This window comes from Phoca vitulina, unplaced genomic scaffold, assembly GCF_004348235.1.
Source record: "Phoca vitulina isolate PV1807 unplaced genomic scaffold, GSC_HSeal_1.0 scaffold7, whole genome shotgun sequence".
NCBI classification, from domain to species: Eukaryota; Metazoa; Chordata; class Mammalia; order Carnivora; family Phocidae; genus Phoca; species Phoca vitulina.
In genome coordinates this window covers 71,046,995-71,057,565 of record NW_022589710.1, presented here as the reverse complement: position 1 = coordinate 71,057,565, position 10,571 = coordinate 71,046,995, and the positions used below count along the sequence as shown (strand labels likewise).

The 10,571-nt window shown below is 63.9% G+C and overlaps 1 protein-coding gene across 7 annotated transcripts in view; it reads right to left on the bottom strand.

Moving 5' to 3' along the window:
- Positions 1 to 481: 481 nt before the first annotated feature.
- Positions 482 to 10,571, bottom strand: part of PACS2 (phosphofurin acidic cluster sorting protein 2) — a 59,228-nt gene continuing 49,138 nt past the window's right edge. For 2 of the 7 annotated variants that reach the window (XM_032406045.1, XM_032406048.1), the window contains exons 19-25: positions 10,438 to 10,470; positions 7,234 to 7,276; positions 5,912 to 5,954; positions 5,632 to 5,767; positions 4,591 to 4,817; positions 4,248 to 4,361; positions 483 to 3,605 (exon numbers count right to left, since the gene is read on the bottom strand). In XM_032406045.1, the coding sequence (XP_032261936.1) occupies positions 3,487 to 3,605; positions 4,248 to 4,361; positions 4,591 to 4,817; positions 5,632 to 5,767; positions 5,912 to 5,954; positions 7,234 to 7,276; positions 10,438 to 10,470 (715 nt within the window). In that variant the 3' untranslated portion in view covers positions 483 to 3,486. Of the gene's footprint in view, positions 3,606 to 4,247; positions 4,362 to 4,590; positions 4,818 to 5,631; positions 5,768 to 5,911; positions 5,955 to 7,233; positions 7,277 to 10,437; positions 10,471 to 10,571 lie in introns of all 7 variants that reach the window. The other 5 variants (XM_032406046.1, XM_032406047.1, XR_004299639.1 and 2 more) reach the window with 4 other exon arrangements.

Genomic DNA, 10,571 nt, shown 5'->3' with positions numbered 1-10,571 from the left:
CCGCCTCTGGAGAGTCTCCGAGGCGTAGTTCAGGGCTCCTCGGCCGGAGCCCTCACAGGCCCTGCGCTCGCGCCCCCCCGTTCGGCCTACAGGCTCTGTACCCTCCGTGGGGCCCCGCTCCCCCGGGCGGAACCCACCGGCCGCACCCACGCCCGCCGGCGTCCCCCCACGTACCCCCGCTCCCCCGGGCGGTGCCCCCCACGCCCGCCGGCGTCCCCCCACGTACCCCCGCTCCCCGGGCTGGTGCCCCCCGCTCCCCCGGGCGGAACCCACCGGCCGCACCCACGCCCCCCGGCGTCCCTCCCATGTCGCCCCGCTCCCCTGGGCGGTGCCCCCCACGCCCCCCGGCGTCCCCCCCACGTTTCCGTGCTCCCCGGGGCGTGGCCCCCACCGCCCGCGTCCGTTACCCGGGGGCGCTAGCCGGCCCGCGGAGTGCGCGCCGGGGATGGAGCCCGGGGCTCTGCCGACTGTGGGCCCTGGAGGAATCACACAGTAGGGAGGGAGGAAGGCCTGGGGGTGCCCCCAGGTTTATTAGTGTTGCATCAGCACCTTAAAATAGTCCACGTGGTCACATACGTGACAGATTAGAATCTGTTCCCCAAAGAGGCTATTTACATTAATCCTGTTTTCCATTTAAAAAAAAAACCCTAGCAACACGTACATCCTAGAAACTAAACAATGCACGATGAGCTGGACGGGGTCTGCAGATGCAGAGCGGCCCTCCTCGGCCTGCAGGTTCAGGCCCCCCGCGGTGGCCGCCAAGCGCAGCCCTCGGCTCCGGCTCGCGCGGGCTCCTGCGGGGGACACGCTCTCCCGACTCCGCCCACGGAGGCCAGGTGTGAAAGGGGGCAAGCGGCAGGCGTAGGAGCTCCGGCAGCCCTTAGAAGCAAGTGGCCCTGTCTCCTAACGAGGAATCTGCTCCAGGACAAAGGCCAGGCCCCGGAGAGGAGTCTGGTCTTCCCGTCTGGGGGCGAGGACAGTGCAGCAAGGCCGTCCGTGGCCATCCCCGAGACGCAGCCATGACACTGACTCAGGACCCTGGCCGGCATGCCCTGAGGAGACAGTGACCCAGGGGACGGGCATGGGAGGAGCGAGGAAGCGGTGGGACCCCACCCGGCCTTGCCTAGCGGTGATGGGTGGCTTGCCCTTTGAGTCCCAAGTTCCAACTGGTCACCCGGTGGGCTGAGAACCCTGGCTCTGGGGGGGCCGCTTCTGCGGGGGCCACACACCTCACCCCCACGCCACCTCCACGTGCTGACAGCTGCACGGTTCTGTCACGGATGGCTTTGGCTTCTGCATCCTCTTCCTGGGAGGGACAAAGTGCTTTTCCATGGATCCTCAGAACAGCTCCATGAGGTAGGCAGGGGAAACGTGACCAACCCTGTTGAGCCATTGGGGAAGCCGAGGCACAGGGGTGAGCGCAGCCCAGGTCTCTGAGGGAGTCACGGTGCCTGGGGCTGTGTGCATGACCTGGGCCTGGGGACAGTGTGGCGGGTGGGCCCCATGGCACTTAGGAACAGGACAGACCGCAACTGGGCTCTGAGGCCCGGGGTAAAGGTGCTCCCCTTGCATGAATGAGGACATAGCTATGAAGTGGACGGGGGGTGGGGGTGGAGGGAGGGATGGTCCCAGGAGAGGGACTGCCCGCAGCCAGAAAGGACGTGACTGCCCCCCATTTGGCCCCTTCCTCTAAAGTCAGTTCTGCGGCTAGAAAGTGAAGTCAGGAGCCTCCCCGTACCTCCTTCCTGCTGAGTGTGACTTTTGGAAAGGAAACTTGAGACCCAGTGACCAAGGCCCTGAGACCCAGTGGCGGGAACCAGGGCAGGGAGGCTCAAGGTCCCAGGGCCTGCTTCTGGGGGTACAGGCCACGGGAGGCGCTAGGGCTCAGCGGCCTGCACCTTGACCCCGTCCTTCCAGGCCAGGGCTCGGCTTAGGGCCCCGGGGCCCAGGAGCTGTCAGGGGAGGAGTCTGGGCCCTCATGGGGAAGGTCCTCTGCCCACAGGCAGCCCCGAGGCAGGGCCATACACAACGTCAGGCCCATGTCCTCCTGCTCCCTGACTAGCCCGGGGCCACTGCCTTGGGGGAGGAAGGAAGCCGGCAGGTCACAGCTAAGAAGAGTGGGCCATCGCTCACTCCCCCCGGGGCAGACCTGTCGGTGCCATGGGCTGTTGGTGAGGCCTGTCCTCTGGAAGAACAGGAATGGCCTGCAGCCTGCCCTGCATTTGGCACTGTGTTCTGAGCATAGCCAGTGTGGCCCCCTGGATGGGCTACCAGGATCCCAGGGCCACAGCTGCCAAACGATGGGAACTGGTGGGCTCTTCCCATGCAAAGTGGGCTGCAGGGTTGCGGGGGGAGCAGCGGGACTGGGTTGGACTCTTGCTGCAGGTCAGGATGTCCCTTTCCTGCTGCATGGAAAGGCAGGGGGTGATGCTACCACCCAGGGTGGGACCCAAACCCAAAACCTTGCTCTAGGGAGCTTGGCCCGGAGAGGCCAGGGCTCTGTGCCTCTTCAGGGTACCCCAGCTGCACCTACAGGTCCAGTGGTGCCTGGCTCCTGAGGCCAGGCTGCCCTGCCTGAGCCTTCACTGGCCACAAGAGTGCTGTATGGGCCCAGACACCCCCCTAGCCGGCCTGGGGGCCAGGTGGGAGGAGGAGGCCGAGCGGGCTGGGGCCAGCTGTGGGGGCCACTGTGCTTGCTAAATTTGGGGCAGGGACAACCAGCAGAAGCATAGTGATGGCTCAAGAACAGCCAGAAGGAGAGTGAGGCGGGTGTTGGGGGCTGGGACGCGGGACAGCGCTGGCTGGCTTTGCCCCAGCCCCAGGGGCCACTGGGACATCGGAAGAGCACTGTCTGTTTGGCAGCTACATTATAACATGTATTTAAAAGCATTAAAAATATCTGCTACTATAAAACCTCCGCTGCCCCGCGAGGCTGGAGTTTATTGGGAACCACAAGTGGGCGGTGCTGGGGCATCTCTCGGCTGGTGGGCAGCTGGGCCCAGGCCTGGGCTGCCCGGCCGCCATGTTCTGCTCAGGGCGCCCCCAACAGGAGGCCGGCCTTCAGCCTCCAGCCACCCAGCTCTGTCTGGGCACACAAGCAGCCCGTGGATCTGTGCAGCCGCCCGCCTGACCCCAGCTCCCTGAGGAAGCAGAGTCCTGGCTTTCAGGAAGAACAGGACGCGAGGGTGAGGACCCTTCTTGCTGGGGGGCTCGGGAGGTCCTGAGGCCAAAACACACCTTTCGTGATTCTCAGAGCTCAGCGCTGTCCACCTGGCCTCCCACCCCGCCGGCACATCTGGTTAATGAGCAGAGCAGTTAATGGGCTCCGGGGGGGGGGGCCTCCCCATGAGTTTCCAGGTTGAGAGCACGTTCATACTTAAGACTGTTTCTCTTTGTGTTTTTAAGGGTCTCTGTAGTAAACTGAAATGTTAACAGAAAAGCAGCTGGGCCCTCCCGGCGCTCGCCGTCCAGGGCTTCGGGGCAGCACTAGCACGTGGACTTGGAGTGTCCGAAGATGCAGATGGGGAAGTGCTTCACGTGGGAGGACCACTGGGCCGCCAGTTGGAAGAACTTGACGTCGTTCCACTCCACACCATCGATGAGGACTGTGAGGACAAGACCAGCTGAGCTGCCTGCCCACCGTGCCCAGCACCCCCGGGGACCCCAGGCGCCCACGAGACACCTGCGGGTCAGTCCTCCCACTATCCACCCTCCCCTGGCTCCTGGCCAGCTTCTCCCTGATTTGGGGGACCTGCTCATCCACGGCCCCCCCGCCCCAGCAGGGGTCTGCAAACTGGGTTCAAACACTCTCCACTTAAACCAGAAAAGCCACGGAGGAAGGCGGGGCAGTTCGTGACCACAGTGGTCATCAGACTCGAACTCATGAAGAGAAAACTGTTTGGGCTCCATATTCTGAAATAACTAGTTATAGAGTATTTTCTATAAAAGGTCTGAGATATATAAATCAATCTTAAAAGAATGGAAAGGATTGAGAAATTATTTCTCAGGATTTAAAAAGCTGTTCTATGCGTACAAATGCTTTATCAAAATGGATTCGAAGCTCGAACTACGTGATACGCATTTCATAGCAAGACAAAAGTGTTTCCAGAGATGAATTTTAAAAAGCAGTCCAGCTTCCTCTGGTTTCCTTTCATAGTTTAGACACCTCCCCGCAGGCTCCGCACTGCAGGAAGGACGTCTGGACAACCGGCGTCCCACGAGTGCTGGGGGCCCCCGCAGGTGCTCACCCCGCAGCATGTTCTGCTGGTGCTTGGCTGTGCAGATCAGGCGGCTGATGCCCTCGATGCACTGGCTCTTGGACTCCACATCCTTGTCCTTGGTTTTCTTGGGCAGAAACATCACTAGGAGGGAAAGGGCTGCAGGGTTCAGCCACGGCCCTCGGAGCCCTGCTGTCCTGCGCCACCCACGTTCCACTGTGACCACGGCTGCCAGCCCTCCCGCCTGCCAAGGTGGCCTCTGCTCGCTGCTCGTGGCCGTGGTCAGAAGCAGCCCCCAGACCTGTGGCAAGCTCGGGGCCTGCATGGCCACCCCTCCAGTTCCCCCAGCAGTCGGCCCATCCCCCCACCTCACCCTTCTTGTTCTTCTCCTTGGTGACCACGGTCATGGACATGGTGGGCGTGGCCGCGGCCTCGCCACTGCTGGGCAGCCTGCTGACCTGGAGAGACCGGAAGGTGCACTTGAGCGTGTTTTTGGTGGCGGGCAGGTCCTTCTTCTCCACCTCTCTCTTCCTGTCTGCGGGCAGGGCTGCCGTCCAGTAATCCACCTGCAGCCCCATCAGCTCGGCGCCGACGCCCTGGCTGCAAAAAGCAGAGGGGGCCTCACTGCTCTGTCCTCGCCCGGCGGCTGGCATAGGCAGGAGGAGGTGCCGGCTGGCACCCGTGTGGCCCATCGCCGGGGCCGCCTACAGCAGCCAACCCGCAGAGGGGAGCCCCAGCCCTGGAGCCTACTGCAGTCCGTCCCTGGCCTCCGGGGACAGCCCAGTCTGTGCCTGTGGGTGGGCACGGCCGCGATGCTGACGTCACCCAGGAGCACCTGGGCCTGCCGCCCGTCTGCTCTCAGACCACCCCTTGGAGTCTGGAGGGCCAAGGTCAACCAGCCTCATCTGAGGTGTGGCCCCCATGGGAGTCAGGAGCAGCCCTAGGACCCTGTGGCCCATGGGGGTGTGGGTGAGTTCTGCTCACCAAAGACCCAAGGGTGGCTGGGAGGGGCTGCTGACCACCCCACCTCCTGGCTCCCACAGCTTCTACCCACATCTCAGTCTCCCGACCCCCGTCTGCGTGCAGAGTCCCCCAGTCACTTACTCCGTGTGGTTTCTGTCCCTAGTGCCCCCAGGGCTGGGGGGAGGGGGACAAGTCTCCTAAGCCAGCCAGGACCTGGGCCACCCCCACCCAATGGGGCACCTGGCCCCAGCAAGCCCGTGTCTGCCCCATGGCTGTTCTGAGCACCCCCTCCGGCCAGACCCTCAGCTTGCTGGCATCCCAGAGGTGCGGCCACGGCCATAGCCACGGCCACGAGTGGTTCTCAGTGCTCTCTAACCCGAGGCCCCGCTGCATCAGGGGCGCGCTCAAGTCAGGATGGGGTGGGGCGCCTGCCTCGTGCGGCCACGTTTACCTGGGGGAAGACAGGCCCCCGCTCACTGACGGGGAGGAAGGCGGGGTGGGTGAGGCCTCCTTGGCCGCGGGAGACATGGACGGTGGGGTGGATGAGAGCACGCTGGAGCCCGAGGGGGCCGCGTCATCTGAGTCACCTTTGGGAAGGAGTTGGGCAGCGCTGAGCTCCCCTCTGCCTCTGTCCCCCCGAGCAGCCGCGGGGGGAGGGGAGGGGCTGCCAGGCCTCCCACGGTGGGGCGCCCTCCCCTTCCTGGCCCCGCGGGCAGGGAGCATGGGGCTACCTGACGTGGCTGAGGACGGTTCCACTATTCCAACTTTCACCACCTGGAAGGCAATGGGACGCCGGCTGGCAGCAGCCTGGGGAATCACCAGCCCTCCCGCCCAGGTGCTGGGCTCCAGACAGACGATGAGTGCTGTCTCCCCGAGGGCGCCCGGCTGCCATGCCCCACCCTCCCGGGAGCTCTGGGGCAGGAGCAGGGTCCCGGTTCTTCCTGTCTTTGCAGCAGAGCTGAGCCCAGGGTGGCATGGGCCGTGGCTGAGTGTCCCTGTGCGGGACAGGGCTGCAGAAGCACCCTCCCGGGTCATCCTGCACACCGGGGCGGGGGCATAGGGCCCTTCCACAAACCCTGAGCCCACGGCTGGCCTGGTGTGAGGGACCCCTGCCCAGCTAGGGCCTGCACCAGGCGCCACGTGGGCTGGCCGGTGTGGGAGCCACGTAAAAGTAAATGAAGCGACAGCTTCTGTCTCAGTCACATGGGTGCTTCCAGTGTCCACAGGGTGTTTGGAGCTGCTGCATCCAGTGGGTCGGGACCCTCCCGTCACTACAGAAGGTTCCCCGAGACAGGCTGTCCTGGACCAATTCCATCCCAAGAGGGCTGCTAGCTGCCCTGACGGCCAGCCAGGGTGAACGACAGCGTGGACGTCCTGCTCTGCCCGGTGGCCCCGTCTGCCAGACTGCCCGTGGCTCTTATAGCAGATGCCGGGGCTGGAGGCCACACAGCGAGGTTCCCGGCTATGAAAACTCGCAGCAGTGGCCCCTCCAGCCAGCACGGAGCAGCTGTTAATCCTCAGCCGTGGGAAAAAAGACAAACCTCCCAATCTGCAAACCACACTCCCAGCTGGGCAGGCTGGTACGGGAGGCACTCCTTCCTGTCCTATAGCTCCTAAGGGACAGAAGCACCACTCTGCCCCATCCCAGTGGGACCTGTCCCCAGACCCTGCTGACCCTGGGCGCCCACCCACAGCCGAGTCTGACACAGCCGTGTGCCCAGGACGTGCTGAGCGCCGAGCACTGAGCCCTCGCCTCCAGGTGAACTGTTTGCTTGCACCTGTCAGCCTCCAAGCAGAGCCGGGGCAGTGACCACCTCTGGGCCTAGCCCTACTCAACATAGGAAGGAAACAATGAGCTTTAAGATGGGGGGGTTGATTTAAAGGAGCACTCAGCTCAAACTGGTGAAGAAGGTTCTCGAACATATCAAGTTAATGCAAAACCAGACGTTATAAAAAAAAGTTTGGCAGATTGATCATTTCCCATGCAGGTAAAGCCAGCCACACGGGAAGAATGCCTCGGGTACGGCAAGAGCCCCACCAGAGAAGTACTCACCCCTACGAAGGGAATGAACTTTTGAGAGGACTCTTCATCAGGGCTAAGAACAAGAAACACAGACAGTTACCTCTCACTCCACCAGGCAGGCAGCAGCCAGGGCCTCATGCCGCCCATGCCATGCCCACACCCATCCCTGCAGTGCCTGGCCTGGCCCTCCGACCCTCAGCTCAGCTCCCTGCAGCTGAGGTCAAGAGGCCTGTGGGAAGCCGTGCAGGCACCAGCTTCTCCAGCCCAGGGGCCTGGTGTCCAGGCCCGACCGCCTTTCTGCTAACCCTGCAGGCCTCCGTTTCCACACAGCCCCAAGACGACAGCTTGCTGCATGTGCCCCAGGACCCCCCCATGGGACAGTCTGGGCTTCCTCCAGTGATCGGGGGTGACCGACAGCCAGAGTGTGGAGCTCTTCTCCTGGACAGTCTAGGTAAAGTCCACACCAACCAGAGAGACGGGGCAGGGGCAATTTCCAGGCCTCCGACCTCGGGGGTGGGGTGCACACACCATCCTCTGGCAGAGTGCCCCCCCAAGAGCAGCCTGAAGGGGAGACTGAGGCTTCGGGGCCGTGCTGCTGTAGGAGGCCGGCCAGCACGGGCGGCCGTGAGGTTCTGTCTGGACTGGGCACCCCATGTCTTCTAGGAGAGCCTTGGCTTCCCTGGGATTGCTGGGGCAGGCAGGCATGTCAGAGGGCCCTCCAGGGCGGGGGGGGCGGCGGGGGGGGCAGCAGCCAAGGGGACGCAAACCAGCATCTGAGTTCCGTGGGCCAGGCCAGTCCTGCAGCTCATCCCTGCAGCTGGCTCTGCAATGACTGGTCTCCACCGCAGGGCTGGGGCCTGAGTGGCTCTCCCGGTGGGGCACGGGGTGCTCGGGCACCAGGCTCCCAGGCTGCTGTAAGAGCAACTCCTGGCCTTTGGGAAAACCCACTGGGCAGGGCCAGTTCTGGGCCTCCTGGGCCTCCTGTGACCTCAGAGAAGGGGGGCGCCTCCTTGCCCCAGCTTCCCTGGCTCTCAGGCCATCCCCCCAGCCCTGCTCCTGTCGGGAAGGAGGCGGGCGCCTGGCCAGTGCTCCCCAGGGAACGTGCACCGGGGCGGACAGAACGCACACCGGGCGCCCAAGGCCGGTGCCAGCAGGAGGCGCTGTCCTCACCCTGCGGCACAGCACCCACATGAGGGGACCGGGCTGGCGGGCCCCTGGGCGCCACCTGGACACAGGGACCATGGCCTCTGCCCCGGCACCGCCCATCACACCTCCGAGGACGACCTGGCAAACGTTTCTGGATAAAAGAAGCTACAGATTTGGGCCATCCCACTGAATATGGCCAAATCCCCAGCCTTTCTGACCTGAGGGGAACAGAGCTTATCCACAGATAACACCGCAATTCGAACCCCGTGCCCAGGCCGGCTTTCGCATGCGAGGTCCTCATGGGCCCCCGGCCGAGGGCGGGGGAGGCTCCAGCCCACAGGGGTCCAGGACCCTCCCCAAGAGCAGCACGCAGGGAGGCAGGCGAGGGCCTGGCGGGGCCACGGGGGAACGCCACCACACAGGGATGCTGATGGACTCTGAGAAGCCAAGCTGAGCCCTGGCCATGCAGACAACATTCAGCACATGACACGCGCCCAGCGGGACAGGGGTGACACCGGCTTGCCACTGAGACCTCACCACCTGAACTCTGGACGCAGAGGGAGCACGCGTGTCTCAGGCGGGGCACAGGTCAGAACTCCTAAGGCTCATATGTGTGGCTCCATGCTGGGGGCCCCTGGGCCTGTGGCTCGTGAGACCACGTGGGGGGAGCACAAACGTGCCTCAGCTCAATGCTGGGAGCACAGAGCTGGGAGAGCGCCGAGGACATAGTGCCCTGGACGTCACCCCCACCTCCAGGGGACCCTAGGGAGCTGTTGGGGCCGCACACCGCAGGCGTGGTCTGAGGTCAGGCCAGGAGCTGCGTGCGGTCTAGACCCTCCCTGCAGGTGCTCTCACAGGGGCAGGAGGAGATGGGGCCCCGAGGGCCATGTCCACCGCCTACCCTCTCCTGGGTCTCCTGACCCCTCTGTCCTCTGTCACAGCAGACAGAGGTGGCCTGCTGACCTCCTGGTCCCGGGCTCCAAGGGTGGCCAACACACTGGGCCTTCCTGGGGCCCCAACCCAGGTGCTGGTGTCACCACTGTGACGCAGAGGTGGGGGCAGGAGTCACGGGACGAGGGCCAGGGTCCCCTAAAGCCCGGGCTGGAGAGACGAGGGGCTGGTGCCAGGCAGCAAAGCAGGCTGCGGGCATCCGCAGTATGGCGCCCAGGGCGGCTCGAGCAGTCACGGGGCACGCCACAGCTGGTCTTTCTTTAGCTCACAAAGGCTCGTTTAGCAGGACCACATAGGGACGCAGACCCCTCCTCCTGGTCTGTCCAGCAAGGAGGCTGCCTCAGGCTCAGCGACCCTGGGCTGGCGGGCTTTCCCAGGAGAGAAAGAACCCAAGACCCAGGGTGGAGCGGTGCCCCGAGGGGGGCCCGGCAGGCAGGCTGCCAGGACAAGAAAGGGGAACCCCAAATGAAAGGGCAGCTCTGGGGGCGCCTCGGAGTGTGGCTCCCAACATGTAGGTTTTCAAGGGAGGAGCCACCTGGAGGTGAAAAGCCCCTCACTGCACGTGGGGGTCTTCGCAGTCTGGCCACCTGCCCAGTTGAGCCACAAAACTCAGCCAAGAGACCCTCTGTGCCGCTCTCTGCAGCCCCGGGCGCAGGACCCAGAGCCAGGCTGGGAGTGTGCGCCATCTGGCGGGCCCCCCACCCTTTGGCCTGCACGTCCCCATGTGTAGAATCGGCAGCAATGAGTCAGGTCATCAGCTACAACGTGGTGGGACAAAAGTCCACACATGGCATCAGTGGCCAGTGACTCGTGGTAAGACCCCAAGCACCTGCTTCTACTGTAAGAGGTGGTGCCCAGGGCTTCAGAAACACAGATACTCACTCACGGGGGGGTCAACTTGGCCGCTTCTTCAACTCAAACTCTGGACTGCAGCGGACAGAGGACAGCCTGCCCTTCGAGCTGGGTGGGGGCCAGAGAGCAAAGTCCTGGCTCGGGGCACCCACCCGCCTGCCGCTCGGTGGAGGGCCCTGCCTGACACGTGGCAGGGTACGAGATGCCCCCCAGCTGCTCATACTGCTAAACAGCCCTAAAGACCAGCCTGGGGACACAGGGACGCAGACCCAGGGACAGCGGTACCTGAGGGTAAAGTCAAAATGAAAGTTCTTTTTCCTTTTCAGAAAGCCACCAAAAGAGAAAACACAGACATGTTATTATGTGCTCAGCACGCACGTCGCGGTGTGGCATGGCCGCCCGGCTTCCAGCTCGGGGCC